At 40.4% G+C, this 22,938-nt stretch overlaps 1 protein-coding gene across 2 annotated transcripts in view; it reads left to right on the top strand.

The window, feature by feature from the left end:
• LOC113647557 (gamma-aminobutyric acid receptor subunit alpha-3-like) overlaps positions 1 to 22,938 on the top strand; it is a 113,991-nt gene that overhangs the window by 77,587 nt on the left and 13,466 nt on the right. Inside the window, exons 6-10 of one of the 2 annotated variants that reach the window (XM_027154331.2) lie at positions 2,183 to 2,265; positions 8,557 to 8,700; positions 15,203 to 15,213; positions 15,307 to 15,355; positions 21,509 to 21,714. In XM_027154331.2, the coding sequence (XP_027010132.1) occupies positions 2,183 to 2,265; positions 8,557 to 8,700; positions 15,203 to 15,213; positions 15,307 to 15,355; positions 21,509 to 21,714 (493 nt within the window). Of the gene's footprint in view, positions 1 to 2,182; positions 2,266 to 8,556; positions 8,701 to 15,202; positions 15,356 to 21,508; positions 21,715 to 22,938 lie in introns of both variants that reach the window. The other variant, XM_027154330.2, reaches the window with a different exon arrangement.

The raw sequence follows: 22,938 nt of genomic DNA, 5'->3' as shown, positions 1-22,938 counted from the left end.
ATAGTCAAAAAGTTTTTCTGCGTGAGAAATACGATGTGTGGCAGGAGAGCGTGAGAAAAGACACTTGGCAGCCCTGAGATTATAAACTGGATTCTGGAATCTGCTGCACAGGACAGGAGTAAAATGGGATTTTGTCTCAGATTCTTATTGGTTGTTTCTCATCAATGTTCTTGCTATGAATCGCAAAAGGATTCAAATTACACAATAGTCAGCGAGAACATATATCGACACCTCCGCTCGAGTAACGTCTTCGCGTTTGATTCCGTATATCGAATAAGCTATATTTGATCCACACAGACTTTGTAAAGTGTACCACTGAAAGGAAACTCAGCTTTGTTCCCATGTTTAAACCAACATGTAGAGTTAATACAGGTCAGACCTAAACACTTTAGACCTAAACACTTTAGACCTAAACTCTTTAGACCTAAACACTTTTAACCTAAACACTTTAGACCTAAACACTTTTAACCTAAACATTATAGACCTAAACTCTTTAGACCTAAACACTTTAGACCTAAACACTTTTAACCTAAACATTATAGACCTAAACTCTTTAGACCTAAACTCTTTAGACTCAAACACTTTTAACCTAAACACCTTAGACCTAAACTCTTTAGACCTAAACTCTTTAGACCTAAACTCTTTAGACTTACACACTTTTAATCTAAAAACTTTAGACCTAAACTCTTTAGACCTAAACACTTTAGACCTAAACACTTTAGACCTAAACACTTTAGACCTAAACACTTTTAACCTAAACACTTTAGACCTAAACACTTTTAACCTAAACTCTTTAGACCTAAACACTTTTAACCTAAACACTTTAGACCTAAACACTTTAGACCTAAACACTTTAGACCTAAACTCTTTAGACCTAAACTCTTTAGACCTAAACACTTTAGACCTAAACACTTTTAACCTAAACACTTTAGACCTAAACACTTTAGACCTAAACACTTTAGACCTAAACTCTTTACACATTCTTTTTCATATATATTTAATCTCATCATGTCCAGAGCTTTATATTATTTAACCCATCAGGGAAATATTGTCGTTGAGTTTTTGGTGCAGATTAAACTGTGTCTAACAACAAGAAGTACGATACGTATAGTTTTTATACGTTTAGTCAAATTAGAAATTAGAAAGTTACTGTTACCCTCCAGTCATAAAGCAGTGATATGACTTTGATTCACCTCTGAGAATAAAGCTGTTCCACTTGCTAATTAGCGACTCAGAGGAGCTATTTATAGCTAGTTTCACCTTATCAACAACACCACAGAACTGAAGTGTTAGCATGCCTGGTGTAAAGCGTACGACGTGCTGCTGAAGAGAAGAATAGCTGAGTCATTCAGTCTTACACTTACACACTTACACCTTCCAGGTTGGAGCTGGATTACATTTTACCTTTGACTGCCTGCCCTTGAATTGTCAATGCATTAAGAGCATGATGTAGGGCTGCTAAACGCACGTTTTACAGATTCTCATTTTGTACTTTTGTGAGAAAAATGCGCCGAACTTATCAGACGACGTCAGTCCGTCCGTAAGGTTCAGGCTGCCGCCGATACACACGATTTAAGCCGAAAGAAAACATGACAGTGTTTAAATTTGCAGAACATGTCTGAGATTCTCACTCTGGTTGTTTGTCACCTTTTAGGCTTTCACAGTCCAGGATGTCTGCAGTCAGCGCCGTGAAATAGATTGTGAAACTTTATACAAGTTTAAGTGCTTAAGTTAAAATTCAGCTTTTTTCAATATTCTGCTGGATTACGTAACAGTTCTAAACTCTGTGATGTCAATTATACTGTTAGATTTTTCTTACACTTTGTCATTTTAATTTATGATCTGGAAATATTTTATATGCATTTTGCATGAAATGTTCATAATTGTTTTTTTTTTTTTTTTGCTTGCAATTATTTATCGTTCGGCTTTTATTCACAGAAACATGGGCGAACGTAACCGAGGCTCACTGCAGACCGACTTCGTGTCCTTCTTTCTTATGAGAAACCTTATATTATATTTTTTATATTAATATTCTAAAGTGTTTTTATATTTCCTCACCCTGACAGATTCGGTCTCAGATGACATTTGAAACTGAAAGTCTGTATTTCTTTAGATTGAACTGAAGTGGACCTGCAGACGCATCATCATTCTGTCTTACCGTCGTTATCTCCTTTACGTGCAGATTAACTATTCATGCTGAGTGCCCCATGCATCTGGAAGATTTTCCCATGGATGCCCACGCCTGCCCGCTCAAGTTCGGAAGCTGTAAGTGTTTTATTTTTTATTTTTTTGTGTGCCAGTATCAGTGTGATTGGTATTCATAAAGCAGCTCGGATGAAATCGACCGCCTCCAGCTGCTCGTACCGCTCTGTCTTCATGCGCTAAAATGGCACGACTGATTCGGAAACGTCGTCCTTATTACAAAGACGATTAGCCGGTTTTGCCCTCGGTATAATCACAACTAACTAAACCGCATCTATCGTGTCGGATTAATAAGGTGTGCCGCAATTCTCTAATGTAAATATTGCAGATTTTGGTGATATTGACTATGATGTGCACACAAAAAAAAGAGATCCAGAACATCGTGATTTCTTACGGCTTCGGTTCAGTCCTCGGAGAGCAGCGTGTGGTTGTTGGTGTCAAACATGCTGGATTAAGGATATCGCAAACTGCTGACCTACTGGTATTTTCACACACAACTGTCTCTACAGTTCATACAGAAAACAAAAACACAGATCATTCAGAAAGCATCCATCCTACAGACGGAGGAGTAGCGTCAGACTGCTTTGAGCCGAGTAGGCGACTCAAATAACTAGTCTTTACAGCTGTGGTAGGCAGAAAAACATCTACAAAAGAGTTCTACTCCTGGTCACCAAAGAACATGAATCTGACCCTACAGTGTGTATGGACTCACACCAAACTGGACAGATGAAGAAGATATGTGGAATGTTTTCTTGTCACACATCAGACCCCTTAAAACCAGCCGAGCATCATTTGAACCCATCGAGCTTTCTGGTCGTTGTTTTTGACCACGTCATCACCTTATGGAAGTTTGCCGTCCTATAATGTCTTATAAACTTATAAACTTCCTGCAGGATCACAAAAAAAAACGTCATCTACTCATCTACTGGACTCCCCAGTCACCAGATCTTCATTTTAAAAGAGCACCGCTGGGATTTTAAACATGCGGTAGTTTCATGATGCAATCGTGTCAACATGTACCAAAGGAGCACTTGCAGCGCTTCCTATAATGCACGGTAAGAGGATGCTGTGTGGGGAGAGCGGGGTGTGGGGGGGGGGGGGGGTTGTGCTGAGGGATGATGAGGGGTTGGTCATGCTGAGTATTAGTATGGTGTTTGTACGTATCTGCTGGTGTGACTTATTTGTTTGGACTGGAATAAATAACCTCAGCCCAATTAAAACCGTTAAAGCTGTTAAACCGTTTAGTAGTTACAGTATAACATCAGTTAGTTAACTAGTTAAAGCATTCCTCTAAATTCATGACCATAAATCTGAACATTTTGTATCTTGCCGGTTGCTTTGCCAAACACACAAGATTAAATTAAGGATGTAGCCGGCGGCACTGGAGATCACCGTGCTGCAGCGGTCATGTCACTATGAATAAAACATCCCCCCAGGCGACGAAACAAAAGGCTTCCACTCCTGCATATTCAGCTGCACCTTCCTACTTCTAACCAACGGGCCTCGTTACGAAGGGATCAGCACAGAGGGACATCTCATTTGATCCTTTTGCATATCATCGGAAATCAGTCTGAAAAGACGGCGAACAATCGGCGCTTTTATGCAACCGATGCTGTACGATCAGCGAGTAATTAGCCGCTTTTGTTAGCGGCTGACAATTATGAGCGTGCTCCCTCTTGCCTCCCCTCCTGCACGTACCCTCTCATTCGCCTCATTCCCTAATCACTGCCTAACTCCATTTTAAGTTTACGCTGTCTGTCAGATTGTGCTCATGATCGTTTTTTGAACTTTGGATTTTGTAAATCAGCAAAAGCAGATGAAGCAGCTGATTTATTTCTGGTTCGAATGAAGCACTTTAGACCATCGATACCGATGACCTAGAACATTTTGCGTCAGGGCATCGATAATGAAAACGTTCCGTGTTCCTCCCATTTTAATTGTATAAAATACAGAAAGTGTCACGAGAGGGAAAGAGTTAGTTTTTATACAAAATGGTTTTCCAAGTAATAAACAAATTTATTTATTTTCTCAAACCCGTGATCTGGTCAGCATTATAGAATTAACCACCAAAACCATCTGAGATCATTTATCCAAAGGACTAACAAGTCTTTCAAAGAAGTAAGGTGTTATTTAATGAACTGTGTTTAGAGAAGAGAAGCACACGGAGCTTGGAGAACTGAAAGTGACATGACGTGACGTGACATACGGTTAACTGACCCATATTCAGAATCCGTTCTCTGCATTTAACCCAGTGCACACACACAGTGAACACACACACACACCATGAACACACACCCGGAGCAGTGGGCAGCCATTTATGCTGCGGCGCCCAGGGAGCAGTTGGGGGGTTCGGTGCCTTGATCAAGGGCACCTCAGTTGTGGTATTGCCAGCTCGAGACCCGAACCCAGTCAAACTTTGTAACCAGGCAACTTACTAGGTCAGAGCGCAGGGTCAAGCCATAGTACGGTTCCCCAGGAGCAGGTGAGGTTAAGGACCTTGCTCAAGGACCCAACGTTGATGTCTCGGCAGCTTGGGGGTTCGATCCCCGACCTTCTGATCAGGAATCCAGCACCTTGACCGCTGGACCATCACGCCCTAAAGTGCATACATATACTTTTGTGACCTCTCAATTCATGGTAGAAAGAGTACCTTGTTGATGAATGGCGTTGGAGAGGAGCAAAGCATGTCTGGTGCGATAACTACTCCTTACAACCATGGTGAGCAAAAAAGGAACCTGCAGCTACAGTGTGCGCCGTTTTTGCTTAATTATGATTATTATTTTATTATCACAAACGTTTGCGTATGTCACGTCTTTATTATATTCACAATGGATTTAATATTTTCATTTTCTTTCTCTGTTCTTTCTCTCTCAGTATTCTGGGTTAATCCAAGTGACTAAATTTAAGGCTATTCTCGTTCTATTTGCTGAAATCGGGTGACACTTCTGCCCTTTTCACTCGCCATAAGCTGGTCTGACTGTAAATAAAGCTCTCATGCTCTTTGCCTGCTGCAAACTCTATATCAGAAGCATAAACACTACTCTTCATTGCCAATTACAATACATTATAGATGAAGCAGCATTAAATTTTATGTGTTGAGGCTTTGATTAACGGCTTTCCAACTGAATAAAATAATATCTTTTTTCTCTGGCCATCAAAATTTCATTAGCAATCCCTCGAATGGTTTCTGTTCCAGATCTGTTTTTTTTTTCCTCGCAGTTGCTGATCTATAAACCTTGGATTCAACATAAAGTAATTGTAATCTAATGCATTGATTTTAACCTTTGGTTAAATACCAAGTGACACTGATATTGATTTTTGTTTTGAGGGATTTATATTCAAAGATGAAACTCACATTAGTCAAGACTCAAGTCAAGAAGCTTTTAATTGTTATTTTAACCATATATAGCTTGTGCAGTACACAGTGAAATTAAACGGACCAGGACCACGGTGCTAAATAAAAGGACATAAAGCTACATAAAACAACAATGAGCTAAGGACTTAAAGGTGCGGTCTCCGATGTTTGAAAGCCAATGTAGACATATAAAATCACCAAAACAAACACGCCCCTAACCCAAACGGGTCCCACCCCTGTATCGATAGCTCCGCCCACACATACATACTGTACGTAACCCGGGCGACTAACAGAAAGAAACGTGTCTTTATCATAGCTGAAGGGAAGAACAATACGATTGTAGATAAACAAACAAGCAAAAATGCCACACAAGCATCATGATGTAAAGGACAAAGGCATATATTAGTTCTGTGTAACAAAGCAAAACCAACGTTACTCACCTATAGAGAAGGAAAAAAGCGCTTCGGCGTCTTAAGTAAAGTCGGCCGCATATTCACAGGTCGGAGTTTCCCGAGTCGATAACTCCTGAGCTAAACGCTGTTACTACACAAAACGCGGTTGTAGCTGCCTCTCTACATTACTACGATAGAAAAGAGGTGTTATTTGTGTAGTAACAGCGTTTAGCTCAGGAGTTATTGACTCGGGAAACTCCAACCTGTGAATATGTGGCCAACTTCCTGCTCCTTCAGTTCTCTCCAGCGCTGGAAAGCTGATCCTATATTAACACGTCCTACTTCTTGTCCTTATCGTAAGTCTTTCTTCTCTTTCTTTCTTTGTTTTTATCCTCCATGTCGATGTTAAAACCGCTTTCTGCTAATGTCACACGTGCGCTTTGAACACTCTCTCCGCCCATATCGACAAGACACGCCCCTTTCTGCTCATTGGCTACACGTTAGTTTTGTATTTTGTTTATTTTTCGGCCCGAATCAGTTTTCTGAAGCATTTCTCAAACAACAGAGACCGCACCTTTAAGTCCTAGCCACATAAAGTGCGACGTGTGCAACCTACTGTAGTGCAACATTGCGAGAAGAAAAAGGACAAAAAGACAAACAGACGATACAAAACACTACAAGACAAATACACAAAATAGTGCTGAGCAGTGTGCACACTGTACTGTATATTATAAAGTACATTGTGCAACTCGGGCAATTGTAAACAAACATAAGTAGTAGCAGCAGTTTGATCATGTATTGACATGTGGTGTGCAAAATGAATGTCCATGATGGAGGCAAGAGAGACTCCAATGATCTTCTCTGCTGTCCTCGTTATCTGCTGCAGGGCCTTGCGATCCAAGACAATTCCTAAACCACACAGTGATGCAGCTGCTCAGGATGCTCTCGATGTTTCCTCTATAAACCATAGTCAGGATGGGGGGAAGGAGATGAGCTTTTCTCAGCCTTCATACTTGGTAGAGATGATGCTGGGCTTTTTTACATGGAGCTGGTGTTGAGTGACTAGGTGAAGTTCTCCGCCAGATGGAAATCAAGAAATTTGGTGCTCTTGACGAACTCCACAGAGGATCCATCGATGTTCAGCGGTCACTATGTGCTCTCTTGAAGTCAACATCCATCTCTAGTTTTGTCAGCGCTCAGAGACAGGTTGTTGGCTCTACACCAGGCATTTAGATGGTTTACCTCCTCTCTGTATGCTGACTCGTCGTTATTGCCGATGAGACACCCCATGGTTGTGACATCAGAGAACTTGATGATGTTGCTCAAGCCTTGCATTGCTACACAGTCAGCAGCGTGAACATCACTGGACTGAGAACACAGTCCCGAGGTGCCCAGTGCGCAGCGTGGTGGTGCTGGAGATGTTCCAGATCTCCCAGGCCCAGCAGGCTCAACTTCTCCATCAGGTGCTGAGGGCTGATTGTGTTGAATACTGCACTGCAGTCTATCTACAGCATTTGTACATAAGCATCTGTGTGAGGGCTAAATAGAGGGCCGTGGCAATGGCATCGTCTATGTAGCGTTTGGACAATACGCTAAATGCGGGGGTCCGGTGAAGGTGGAGGCCTCATGACGAAGTCTCTCAAAGCACTTCAGGATGTGTAATATACAGTATATATGATTGTACTCTGGAAAAAATCGATGCCTATGTGCTGCACTTAAATTCTTTATCCTATATATATATATATATATATATATATATATATATATATATATATATATATATATATATATATATATATATATATATATATATACAGGGTTGGGCAGTAATAGTGTAGCGATTCTTTGTAAGTGCACTAAATGAATATATCACTGAGCCAAAGGACAAGGCACATACTAAATAGTGAAGTTGATTTTCTTGTAACAGAAGCATATGTCTGGTATATTAGAAGGTAAGTGAACAGTCAGTTCTGGTAATCGATATTCAGGGAAAATTGGCAGGTGTAAAGATTTCAGTAACTTCAGTAACAAGGGCCATATTGTCAGGAGCAAGAGCAGCGAGTCTCAGTCAGCAGTGTTTAAATACTGACAAACAATCATAAACCGGCAGCAGCACATAAGGCACCCAAGGCTCGAGCAATGTGCAGGGTCAACAAAGGCAATACCTTCCGGTCCAAACCTGACAGACTGCTTCTGTGACACAATCACAGTAAATCTAAATGCCAGTGGGGCATCATAACACCTAACAAAGTGTTTAGGGTGTTGCTCTGGCCTTTGAATGAGTGAGATCACAATATGATCCAATCTTCTCGAGGTGCCAGAAGTCTGATTTACAGTAACTCCACCTCACAACTTACCGGACTTGAAGGATCTCTCTGTGGTGCCGTATACCACATGGCGCCTTCAGAGGTCTTGTAGATTCTGTGCCTCTGTGGGTCACAGCAGCATGACATTATTCAGGAGGATCTAATATTTTGAATCAACATTGTATATTTTTAAAAGATGCTTTGTCCATTTCACGTGTGCATGTCACATTTATTCAACATCAGCGTATTCTTATATATAGCTGCCGAATAGAAATAGTCTTCTATCTTCTGTCTCTCTCAGATGCTTACACCAACAACGAGGTGGTCTACATCTGGACTGCAGATGATGACAGGTCTGTGTCTGTGGCCCCAGATGGCTCCCGTCTCAACCAGTATGACCTGCTGGGACACGTCATCGGCAAAGAGACCATCAAGTCCAGCACAGGTAGCAACAAGTGGAACTTCAAAATCTATTCACTAGAAGCAAAAAGTTTCTATTCTATTTCTATGTTTATAGAATCCAGTAAAATCTTGATAAATCAGTGTTGTAATATTTAGATCAGTTGTGTATATACTCAGTGTGGGTGTGGTATGAACGTCTGTCGTGCCTCGGCTACAATCAGACAATTTCATCAAACTCTCAACCAGGTTTTCTGGAAATCTTACTAACTAATGTAACAGAGTCACAAAGCTACAGAGTTATCTTTCAAATCTCACCATCAGCAATAATCACATAATAAGATTAGAAACATTAGAAAAGCTGCCTGAAAAAATAGGGATGTACGGATACCACTTTTTCTCTTCCGATACGATTCCGATACCAGCGTTTGCCTGTATCGGCCGATACCGATCCGATACCTGCGTTCTCTTCTACCTTTAAAACTAAAGAATGTAAACAACTCGTTTTGTTATTAAGATTTATTAGTTTCTGGCAAAGAAATACAAAAATGCCCTTATTACTGGATGAAAACTGAAAACACAAGAAACCTTAAAAAGTATTAATGCAGCAGCAAACAGAATATTTATCAGTTAGTGGTATAACAATCTAAACCATATAAACTGCAATTATTAAATTTAATTATTTTCTGAAGAAAAGTCAATATTTTTACGTGAATCTTACATTAGAACGCTTGAAACACAAAGTAAAACGTATTAAACAGTAAACCTCGCACCCAAATGAGCGACATGTTTAACACGCTGAGGTAAACAGAAAGGACGCCTGATAAACTTGCTGTCTGTCGCAGGCGGTTGTGCAACATATTACCTATAGAATTTATTAGATTTATTTACATGAATGTAATTTAATATATAAGTGCATTTTTCTTATAAGTTTAAACAATAGTCTATGATGTTTGCTGTTCATTAATCAACCAACACGGGCACGGGCGTCGGAAATAAATAAAAAGTGGGCGTGGCCTGTCCCACCCACATATAATGGTTTGACCCCCATGGATTTCAGAAAGCAGCAGCGTGGTCAATGTTGTAGGTAAAACGCGGAATGGAGTTTAATATATTAGGGCATTCCTCAAGCGGAATGGATTCGACTGGCGGCGCTAAATAATAAAAAAAAAGGCATATGCGCTGAATAGAGACGGTAAAAGTGGGTGGGTCGAATATTTTTGGTCTTAAAAAGTGGGTGGGCCCACGACCACGGGTATCGGATTTGGATCGGTCACGCACCACCAATACACGATCTACTCGAAATGCTTGGATCGGCATCGATACCCATCCAAAATATCGGATCGGTACATCCCTAGTGAAAACGCCATCAGGACCTACGACGCAGACGAGATGAAGTGTCGCTTTATTTTGGAGTTGAGCTGCTGCAGCAAACACTAAGAACAGATTATATAAGACACCAGGAGCTTTATATGGATGACTGCTCATCAGTTAAAGCTCAATCCTAGCAAAACTGAACTGCTGATCATCAGGTGATTCATCCCCAGGTCATGATCTTGCTATGTCCTTGCACAACGATCTGATCTCCCCTTCAGCCACAGCTAATCATGGACAATCAACTGTCCTTTTCTTCTCATGTTGCTAATGTGACTCGCTCATGTCGGTTTCTTCTCTACAACATTAGAAGGATTCGGCCATTTTTCCCCACACAGACTGCTCAGGTACTTGTTCAGTCTCTTGTCATTTCTAGACTGGATTACTGTAACACACAGCTGGCAGGTCTACCTATGAACGCAATCCGTCCTCTGCAAATGATCCAAAATGCAGCTGCACGGCTTGTTTACAACCTGCCAAAGTTCTCCATACCCCCCCGCTGCTGCGATCCCTCCACTGGCTTCTGTAGCTGCACGCATCCGATTCAAAACACTGATGCTGGCCTACAAAGCCAAAAACAGACCAGCTCCCTCTTACCTCAAAGCCCTCATCATTCCTCGCACTGCACCCCGCAACCTCCGATCTACCAGCACTGCTCCACCGGTCCCACCATCTCTCAGGGTAAGAGGCAAGTTTACTACAAGACTCTTCTCTGTTCTGGCACCAAGGTGGTGGGATGAACTTCCCCTAGAGGTCCGGACAGCTGAGTCACTGGCTATTTTCAAGCGGCGATTGAAGACCTACTTATTCAGGAAACACTTCAACTAGCACTTCTTTCCTTATCTTTTGCATTAAAAAAAAAAAAAAGAAAACCTTTGACACTTTTTCATTGTAACTTTGAACAAAAGTTTTAAAGTCATGGTATCTTAAGTCTGTAACCTAGTGAGCAGCATTAATGTATTCAGTGTTAGAGATTTAAGCACTTATGTACGTCGCTCTGGATAAGGGGTCTGTCACATGCTGTAAATGTAAATGTTATATGACGTGTGATCAAACCTTTCAGATCAGACTAATTTGTCCGTATTCAGGGCGATATACATACTATAATTTCATTCATGCGTGTTAGAGGTCATCATTTTTCATGCAGGATTGATTCACCTTGACAACAACAAACAAATTTAAATCTATTCATAAATCTGTATCGATCTGACAGAGGTGCAGAAATCCAATTCGCATTTTCAATTTCAAAACTTCTCTTTTTAGTTTATAAACAGCAAGACAAGCTGTCTGGATAAACTTTCTGTTCGCTCCCCTTTGTGTGTGTGTGTGTGTGTGTGTGTGTGTGTGTGTGTGTGTGTGTGTGTGTGTGTGTGTGTGTGTGTGTGTGTGTGCCCGGCATACGCTTACAAATTCCATTTGTGTCTGTTTGTAAAGTAATTTATCTGGCCTGCTTTGCAAGCACTGAGCTCATCGATTGCTTTCTGCTGCAGTTATTGGGGCCACTGCAGTCTGGGTGAAGAGTGAAGGACTCGATGATTGTGTTTCTGTGTGCGTTTCTGCTGGAAATGTGTATTTTTAGAATGGACGTGTGAAAAAAATAAAAGGGATTAAAATCTCTTTCCGGTGAAATAAAAACATTTTCCAAGTCTTGTCTTATCGAGCGTAACATGAAGGACGTATGTGCTTAACAAGTCTTCCCGACGGTTCGGACGAGCGTCTCTCGTTAGCAGTTCCGCTCAGATCTCAGTCTTTCTCTCTATCTGTTTTGAAGGACGGAGTGTCTTGAAAGTGCCCACTCCAAAAAAAAAAACCGTAAACAGCAGCCGATGCCCAGAGCAATGCAGTTTCATCAAAGAGCACATGGTCTGACTTATGATTGAACTGCTCATGAATTTTTTAAGTAAAAGGCAAAATATTCTCACAACCTTCTGGATCTCTAATGTGGAAAAGAACCGTACCGATAAAAACCTGTGCAGTCGAACGAGAGGAAGGTGATGTCTTCTCCTGCCGTATTTAAAATCAGTCCTCACTTTTATGTTAATCGACAACAATTTATATCTCGCTTGCCTGGGTGGATGAATATTCATTCATTTTGACCTTAAAATCTTTATAGTTGCAATGGCATTTCTCACAGAGAGACTTGTGTGATGTTGATTTCAACAGTTTTTTAATCATGATCGATGATTTATTAACTTTCATTCATTCATTCATTCATTTCCTACCGCTTATCCGAACTTCTCGGGTCACGGGGAGCCTGTGCCTATCTCAGGCGTCATCGGGCATCGAGGCAGGATACACCCTGGACGGAGTGCCAACCCATCACAGGGCACACACACACTCTCATTCACTCACACACTCACACACTATGGACAATTTTTCCAGAGATGCCAATCAACCTACCATGCATGTCTTTGGACTGGGGGAGGAAACCGGAGCACCCGGAGGAAACCCCCAAGGCACGGGGACAACATGCAAACTCCACACACACAAGGCGGAGGCGGGAATCGAATCCCAGACCCTGGAGGTGTGAGGCGAACCACTAAGCCTCCGTGACCCCCGGATTTATTAACATTCTTTATTAAATGTTTAATTGAACACTTCACTATAGCTACTATTTCAACCTTAATTTTTTTTCATCTATTTACATTTTTCAGAGACATCCATAATAAATAATGTTATCTGATTCTTAACTAGTAAAAAAAAAAAATTGCCCAGTGTTAGCTAAGTGGAACACGATCGAGATCGAGATCGAGACAGAAGGGGCGGGGCTTACAGGTGGTGTAAATTCATATGATTCATATGTCAGCTGGATCAGTGATAACTCATACTAGCGCACTCTGATGTTGAACGTTACAGATGTCAGATCTGGGAATAGAATCTAGTAGAATTGAAGTCACCGTTAATGGATGTGTAACATAGTGTAGAGAAGATTAAATCCTTATATCACACATACTGACACTCCCTTTAGTTATTGTTCTCTACAGTTCACGTCATCGTGACTCGGACAAAACACAACGATCACACGAACGCTCTCAGAGCTCGGCACGTCACAGGAGTAAGGCTTTATTCTGAATCCGAGAGAGCTCAAGGAGAGAAATAACAGCTCCTGAGATGTGTTTAAATAGGCACTAGTCTAAATTGGCGGCGATGATGGTGGTGCTTTAGATTGACTCGCCTGTGGATAAGGCCGTTTTTACAGTCTTCCTCGGCGAAGCTGGAAAAGATAAATGGCCCTCTCAGTTTCTTGTCAAGGACAAGCGACATCTGTTATTCTCTTTTTAATTGTGTCCTGCCTTGGAGTGTGGAAGGAGGGGGGTTATGAGGACGTGTTGGCTAACCGATACAGCTCCGGATCACCACCTCTGATCATGTTTTAAACCTCAAAGGACTGAGATACCATCATTAAACAGAGAAACTGTGACTTCTCAAATGGATTTTATCGAAAATAAGGCCGGTCGTATATCTTGTTTGCTTAAACAGACATACATAACCTGTATGTTTTTTTAATGAGTAAGCAGCAGATTTTTCATACCTGCTTAAATTTACCCACAGCACAATTAAACGAAGTCCATATATCACACTTTGTTATGCTTCTGAGAACCTCATCGTGAAGATGAATCCAGGCCCACGCATTCCTGAGTGCATAATGTAAAGGCTCTAATGGCTGGAGATTTCCATGTGAGACACTTGTGAGGTCTAGAAAGATTTGAGGAAAGACAGCGGGTGCAAATCTACAGCAGAAATCCCTGACATAGCAGCTGGGGAGAAAAGAAGTACAGGGAAACTGTGCTGGGGCAAAATCTCACACCATTAACATCGGAGCCAAAGTGTGGAGCCAAAAATCTAGTGAACATCTTGAGAAAAAAGTATATATTTAAACATATTCAAGAATTCAAGTGAATGGTGAAAAATGGTGAAGTTCAAGAAGCCCACAAGTTCATCATGTCTGAATCTGCATGACTAAAAAAACAACAATGCTCATTATGTCCTGTCTTGTTGGTTATTCATTCGTTCATTCATTCATCTTCTACCGCTTATCTGAACTTCTCGGTTCACGGGGAGCCTGTGCCTATCTCAGGCGTCATCGGGCATCGAGGCAGGATACACCCTGGACGGAGTGCCAACCCATCACAGGGCACACACACACACTCTCATTCACTCACACACTCACACACTACGGACAATTTTCCAGAGATGCCAATCAACCTACCATGCATGTCTTTGGACCGGGGGAGGAAACCGGAGTACCCGGAGGAAACACCCGAGGCATGGGGAGAACATGCAAACTCCACACACACAAGGTGGAGGCAGGAATCGAACCCCCCAACCATTGAGGTGTGAGGCGAACGTGCTAACCACTAAGCCACCGTGACCCCCATGTTGGTTATTTGTTGGGAAAATGTTTTAAAACCTTTTTAGACACATTACCAACAAACACATTTAACTAATGTTCAAAACTTAAACGAGTAGCTTAATAAATTAATGTTCAAAACATAAATAGCTCATGTAACAAACAAACGTGCAAAGTTCAATAAGCAAAGTGTTTTATTTTAAATAAAGTCCAGAAGTAAAAAAGTTCATTTATGAATTTAAGGTAAAACGATCAAATTTACCTAAAAATAAATCTCGCTATCCAACTAATAAAAATAATGTATAAAACTTATAGATATATTTACTCTAGGTACCTCATTTAAAAACAAAATTTCATTCTCTGGCTAATTTAACTAACTATATATCATTTACTTTGAAGGCAGAAGAAAAGTGTCATCCACAAAACTCAGAAAATGATAAAAATATATATATATATATAAGAATAAGAAAAACGGAAATGGAAAATTTTGATGGTCACAAACGTAAAGGTTTATCGAGGTTTAATACTTCATTTGTATTTTACTTAAGTAATGTATTTAATTTCAGTAATACCTGAGTAAAGACACATTATTCCACAGTAACACATGTAGAGTATTTTCCTGAAATCTCTTCATATAGAAGTTCATATTCAGTGTGTTTCCCTGTGCAAAATACTGCATCTGTGCTAACTTTCATAAATAAGTCCTGAATATTTCAGCAAGTGAGCGTAGTTTGGATGTGACACGAGTCTCATTAATAATGCATTGCCTTTCTTTTTTTCTCTCCTTTCCTCTCTCTCTTTTCGTTTTTTTTTTCCCCTACAGGAGAATATGTGGTGATGACAACTTATTTTCATCTGAAAAGGAAAATCGGCTACTTTGTCATTCAGACATATTTGCCCTGCATCATGACAGTCATCCTTTCCCAGGTCTCCTTCTGGCTCAACCGCGAGTCTGTGCCAGCACGTACCGTCTTCGGTGAGTCTTCCTCCTCGTCTCGTTAACCTGAAATGTGACCGAAAAACAAGAGGTAGAGGCAGAAGATGAAGAAGTCAAAAATCTTACCCAGTCTCTAGTCCCGTACCAGGATGAGCATCACCAGCAACATGTTTCCTCCAGCAAGTGTACCGAGTGTACTGAAATTTTTTATTTTATTTTATTTTAATTTTATTTATTTATTTATTTATTTATTTATTTATTTAGATCTGGAAATGTTTAAATATAAATAGACTTGACTGTTTTTTATTTGCGAATGTAATTGAAGACTTGTGATAATTGTGAAATTATTCAGCTAAACAAACCAAGAAATATTTACCTTTTGTAGTTTGTAGTAAAAAACACAAACTATATTAGACGGACATCAGGATCATCTGATACTTGGTGCACAAAGGTGAACAATGTTTATTAACTATTAATAAACAATGAATTATTTTATAATTATTTATGAATAATTATTTATTCATGCTTATTATAATTAATTGATCGATCCGTTAATTAATCGATTAATTCATTAATAATGTTTATTATCAATTCGATTATTTTGGTGTTGTTTATCCTGACGCCGATTTTCCACACAGTGATAAAATATTTCCTTCTCAAGGGATTAATAACCCTATTTCTAGCCAGAAGCAGGATCGGTATTAGAAAAGAAAAAGTGGTATTGTGCCACGTTTAAATTAAGCCACTTCTAATTAATAGCCACTTTGCTGACAGCTGATCTACAGAAGATGAGACTCCATCCAACTGAGCCCTGCTCCACACATTCGAGATGACGCTTCGCTTTTCTTTTCTTTTTTTTTTGTAATTTTCTCTTCCACTCCCCCTCAATCTGTGACAAGACGCTTTTGACAAACGAGTGCACCAGGGATGGTATTAAAAAGTTCTGCTTGGAATGAAAGAAAGTTAGAGAGCAAACCGCTGACTGGACGGCACGTTCCTCCGGACAGTGATGGATTCATCTTTGAAAGTTTGCACAGACCAATGGATTGACCTATAATTAGTGAAAACACCACAGAGGCACCTAATTAATTACAGGTTAGCTGGAGCCGAACCTGCCGTGAGGTGATGTTAAAGAGAAAAGTGAGGCCGATGCTCTTCCCCGGGGGGGAGATAAGCCCACAAGCGGCAGGACGTTGGCTCGGACCGGAAAGAGGTTTAAGCCAGCTGGAGCTGAGGAATTATTATTATTGAGCTTATTGAGTTTAAGCCAACTTTGGTCTGCTATTGTTGAAGGTTTTTTTTTTTCCCTGAGGCAAGACGTAAAGGAAAGGTTGTTCTAGCGTTGTTGCTCGGTTTCAGTTATATGACCCTTTTCTCCCCAGCATACAGTATGTATAGTATAGCGGTCAGTCATTGTTACCAAGATCAAGGAAACATACAGATATAAATCTGACATTAACATAGACATTGGAAATGGTGCATTCTTGTACAATAAAATATGATTAGCAAGCCACTTTATAAAGCTTTGCAATAAATGTTCAAAAGTATGTGCACCACTGACCGTCACAGCCAAATGTGCTTGTCGGACGTCTCGTTTCACATGTATTCCCTATTCCCTGTTCCAATCGGCTCCACTGTTGTCTACTGTGAAGTGTTTGCACTAGATGTTGGAGTGTACAGTATCTGTGTGGGTTTGTGTTCATTCAGCTACAAGATCGTCAGTGAGATCAGACTCTGATGTCGAGATGTCGAAGTTCATCCCAAAGGTGTTCAGTGGTGTTGAGTCAGATTCAGGGCTCTGTGAAGGACACTCGACGTTCTTCTACTTTCTCCAACCTTCACCTCCACACCGTGTCTTCATCATGGAGCTGCTTTGTGCTATTTGCTTTGTTTCAGTGAAGGGAAATTGTAATGCTACCGCACACAGAGACATTCTATACAGTCGTGTGCTTCCAACAACCACACTGGTGAAATGGTCACAGGGTGTACATACTTTTAGCCACTTACTGTAGTGTACGTTAGTGTACTTCAGGAATTCCTCCACAATCATTCAGTGGTAAATATGGCTGCATGGTGAGGTGGAACAGACAGATTATCTACAGTCAGCTCATTTGTGCAGTGAAAGCAGTTGTTTTTATTTCTGTTTTCTAAAGTCACGACTTCTTTTCCCTACAGACTTCCCCTGACCTCTCACTCTGCAAACCGTGACCTTGTCACCAGTACAGACACCCCACACTTAAGATGAGCTATTTTAGTCTTCGATTTGCCCCATCTGGACATCCGACATCACTTCCTCAAGCATTTATATTTAATCTTAACCAATCAAAATTGTTTAAGAGAAGTGACAGACACTACAATAAGGCAATATAGACAAAGGTCAGCTACGCCGGTACGCCGGAATATCACACGAGCTTCACTGGTGCATCATATATGATTTTACAGTCAGATTGCTGAAAATATCACAGCCTGCATGAGTAAGGAATGGCGTCGTCTAAGGTTAACTCGGATATGTTTTTCTCTTGTTTTTGCGGTACGGCGTAGTTATTTATTTATTTTATTTTTACAGCTGTCATTGTTTTTTTTTTTAAGACAGATTATAACAAAAAAAGTTTGGCACTACGATGACTCAAACGCTCAGACATCTGATATGAAAACTTGTCGACTAGCTCAGCTGTCTATCCGACCGCATGACTGACTAAACCTGTCAGAATGATGAATCACTCACAGGACTCTTCTTCATGACATCACATTCCCAAGCCTAATACTTACATCTAAAATATTAATTGTCATGTGAGCAGAAGAAGTCCATCATCACATATTCCCAGATCTTCAGCTATGCCTTAGCAAGTTGACAGCCAGTATAGATGATCTCTTCGCCTCCAGTCTGGAGATCCTAATGAGGTGCAGAGAACAAACTTATTAGTATTCTGCAGGAATTGCAGTCCCGGTGTCTGCGGACGTGATGAAGCGGCGTGTCTGTCCGCTTCGGGCTGCAGGTCAAACTCGGAGAAGGTTCTGTTTTAAATAGAGTAATCTTTAAACTGCCTGCAGGTCATGTACATTACGTTCCCTACACCTTGCTTAGGAGAAATCTCTCGGCATTGTTGCTTCCTGTGCAGTATAACATTATGTCTACACAACACTAAACTGCCACGATATATAGTTATATCAGTTATTGATTAGATTAGATTAGATTAGATTAGATTAGATTCAACTTTATTGTCATTACACATGTACAAGTACAAGGCAACGAAATGCAGTTTAGGTCTAACCAGAGTGTAATAGTCATAAGTGCAGGATATACAGTGTGTACAAGATTTAAATGAGTTAAATAAAGTGTTAATATAGAAGTAATTTACAGATAAGAACATCATGTAAGAACATAATATACAGATGGTTATAAATATTACTGAAATTTACAGAAGGATTTAACAAAATATGGCTATTACTATAAACAGTAATTTACAGATGTGTTTGTACTATGGACATAATATACAGATGAATATATACGTGCTATGGACATAATATACAGATAAATTATTGCTCAAAAATACAGCAGTATCATTTTCCCATTAAAACAGGACACGAGGCAATCAAATCTCACTCGCACAAAAATAGCTCATAGATGTAAAAGATATAATCTGAAACGATCTGTGAGGTGTGTTGAACTCTCCCATATTACCTGGCAACCCCCATCCATTTCACATACTTTTAACTTTAACAGTAAATGGATTTTTTTTTTACATTAGACAAGTCTACAGTTCTATCAGTTACTATATTTCTTAGGGATTCCACTGAAAAATGTCATCTGAAAATTGTTAAAATTTCACTAGACCAGCGGTCGGCAACCTTAAACACTCAGAGCCATTTGGAGCCATTTGGAGACAAAAAACACAGGGAGCCACAAAACCCTTTTGACATCTAAAATGAAGAGAACACAATATACTGTAGCCTTTATGGTAAAAAACAAAAGTTTAAAAACGAAACTTTAAAAAAACGAAATTTTATTTCTGCAGGCAAACAAAAATATTTTGAACAGTTTGAACTAAAATTAACAAAAAAGACGCTGGGTCGAAGGTTACTTTCCAATAAAACGTTCAACGTCTAATCGAGTCGTCTTCGTATTCATGACATCAACAATGCCGGCTGCGGCAAACCGAAACTGCGTCTGCTCCTGTGTCGGATTTCGCAAGGCGGCGGTTATGACGCGTATTTTGAGCGACAAACAAATTAAACACGGTTTATTTTAATGTTACAAGAGCATCATGATCTCAGAATTCCATTTTTTTTTAAAAACTAACTAAATAAAATAAATTTAAATTAAATATTTATTTTCGAAATCTACAGGGAGCCGCAGCAGAGGGATGAAAGAGCCACTTGCGTCTCCGGAGCCGCGGGTCGCCGACCCCTGGTCTAGGGCTACAGTATAATGACATGACAAATCTAACGTTTCACTAATACGTTAACGGTGATTATAATTACAATATTTAGTTTTGTTCAAACTTCTCATTTATTGTAGTTTAAAGTGAAAGTCAAACATCAAGTTCACAATATTAGTCCTTCGCTGCCACTCCAAAAAGCCCATTTGGAGGTTAAAATTTAATTAATCGTTCTTGCCCTGGAAGTCTGTCAGCATCTCGATTCCCCTTGTGATGGGACTGACTGTATTTCATGCTGCTATTCCTGTTTTACAATGTTTATGGCAGTCTGTGTGTAATATGTTTCAGAGCATAATCCAAACAATTGTCCACCGTATTTGCTGACACAGCGGCGTCTCCGCCGACACGCCACGCTAATGTCCCTACGTTTTTCGCCTCTATTGCTTCATGGTGATAAGCCTTGATGTAAGTTTAATTATTGACTTGCTTTGTAATAATTACAACAAAGCATTTCACATTTTATGGAACCGTCTTTACTTCGCAGTGCAGGACAGGAGGTTGAGGCAGGTGTTAGCAGACCGAGTGGAATGATTTCTTCTATCTGCTTTAATGGGCACCGATCCCAGACCGTTCCCTCATTTCGCTTCTGCTGTTTCATTCTCAGAACAGAAAGCTCTGGGTCACCACACAGTGACCTATAAAAAAATTCTGATTTCCCAGTGTGATTGATTTCTTTTCTACCCCTTCTTTTATCTTCACTCAGATATACACAATCTCCACAGCCCCATAAAGCAGGCGTACGGTTGACAGTAAAGACAAAGCTCTCAATTTTTGTAAATTCAAAAGAGCTCATAGATGTAGAAGTTTACATAATGACTCCGAGCTTTAACCGTCTCTAATGGGAAAGATTTTTGGATCTCGATTAAGGCAAATTATAAAGAAGGGTATGAGGTCTAAAAAAAAAATCCGGTCATGGCCCCAGGAATTTCGCGGACTTCCGAGTGAGCGTCGGCTTTTCTTTTGTGTTAAATTTCTCAGACGTTGAACAAAGAGTGCGACTATGTTCAGATGCATTCTTACAGCTACACTGAACAGAACTGATTTGTCATCTGAGTTCATCTCCATGTCCTTCAAAACTCCTCAGTGCTACAGTAATGCATCTGTTTGGGAATGACGCGCTTCCCGATTCCTACAAGTTTTATACGGCCATCACAGGTGGTCCCGACAGATGGTCAGAGACCAGTGTACTCCATGGCAGCACTGCCATTTCTGTCAGTACTCTATTATTTTGCTCCAGTGGTCTATTTAAAATGGCAATAGAGCAGATTTCATCATGACAGCACAGGCTTCGGTGGTGCTGTACTGCCATGACAAGTTTATGATTTGTCATCTGAAATAAATCTAACGTTGCTAAGAAGGTTTGTACCATTCATTTACTGTACATCCATACTGTACTGTTTACCCAGAGCGACTTACATTACATACAACTAAGCAATTGAGGGTTAAGGGCCTTGCTCAGGGGCCCAGCAGTGGCAGCTTGGTGGACGTAGGAATCGAACTCACAACCTTCCCGATTGGTAATCCAACACCTTAACCTCTAGGCTACCACAACCATTTATACCTTTGAATTTTCGAACCTGCGCAGCTCGGACGAACGTTCTAGCACGTTAATGTTTCTATAGTACGAGTCAATTCACACTGATTTGTACACAAGATTATATCTAACTGTAAAGCTGAGATTAAAAATTCCTACGTCCAAATGTCTGGGTAAACAATTTACAAATCATGGTAATGGTGACATTTTTCCCCTCAGGAGTCACCACTGTTCTGACCATGACCACGCTAAGCATCAGTGCCAGAAACTCTCTACCCAAAGTGGCCTATGCTACAGCAATGGACTGGTTCATGGCCGTGTGTTACGCGTTCGTCTTCTCCGCCCTCATTGAGTTCGCCACCGTCAACTATTTCACCAAGCGCAGCTGGGCCTGGGATGGACAGAAGGAGATCCAGGAGATGAGGGTAAGCAGGAGAAACATCACTCCCACCTTTCTGAACACTGCTGATCATACAGGCCTGAAAAATGCATGCAATTTACACAGGTTTCACCCCACACTGGCATATTACATTATTAGTGTTCAAGCTCTCCGAGAGGCTTTCGTTAGATAATTATGCTCCACGGGATATGACTTATAACACAGTAAATTTTAGACCAATTACATTTCCAATTATTTTCGGTGTTAAAGATACAAATACTGGTAATATAAGATGAGTTCAGTTTATGTATCAAGCACATTTCATACACAGAGGTAATTTAAAGTGGTTTACATAGGGGACAAGATAAAAAAAAACGTATAAATAATAAAGAGAGAACAGCACTAAATTAAAAAAAATAATTAAAATTAAAATAAGATTAAAAGACTAATTAAAAGTACAGTGCCAAAAAAAATGAAGTGTAAGATTTATAGCAGCGCATTAAAATCTATTCTGTAACTAATTATTTAGCAGGAGTAAAGGGTTTAGAAACGATGTGCTCTGTTCTCTTCGTGCTGGTTTATACACTTGTACCTGCATGGTGAATGTTCAAATCCCATTACACAAGTCCACTATGCTGGATCTAAATCTTTTGACTGTTTTTAAAACAATATTATGTAGATTTAGTAGTGGGCTTGATGTGTCTAGTGAAGTGAATCTGAGGGTCTTTTTACACCCGGTCACTTCGCGTGTTGTCTCTGATCCGATAGCTATCTGATTTGTTAAAACTGTCCCATTTACATCAGGCCACATAAACGCGTCTCGGCGAATCGGATATCGATCCGATCTTTCTACTCCCGCCCAAAATGCTAATATATTTTACCTCATTTCCGGGGTAATTGAAATGGAACACACTTTGGTGTATGTGGTTGCTGCAAAAAAAAAACATTTACTCTTTGCCGCATTTTCGCTGGGAAAATAAAAACATAAACATGTTTATTTCTGGCGCGATGCACGACTCGCGAGTCACCTGCGAGTGACGTACTTCCGTTTGGGAGGAGTTTAGCGCTGACGTATGTGGCTTGAACAACCACATTCATTTACACCTGTCCAGTTTCATCTGAAACGCGTCCCAGACCTCCTCCTGAAGGGGTTTGTACCATCGGCAAAACGTTTCGGAGGGCATTTAGACCTGGTCTTTTTACCATCGGATAGCTATCGGATCACAGAAAACGCAGGAAGTGACCAAGGGTAAAAAGCCCCAGAAACGTT

The sequence above is a fragment of the Tachysurus fulvidraco genome, chromosome 21 (assembly GCF_022655615.1).
Source record: "Tachysurus fulvidraco isolate hzauxx_2018 chromosome 21, HZAU_PFXX_2.0, whole genome shotgun sequence".
In the NCBI taxonomy this organism is placed as follows: domain Eukaryota; kingdom Metazoa; phylum Chordata; class Actinopteri; order Siluriformes; family Bagridae; genus Tachysurus; species Tachysurus fulvidraco.
The sequence above is the reverse complement of the archived record's forward strand: the minus strand, read 5'-3'. Positions and strand labels throughout refer to the sequence as shown.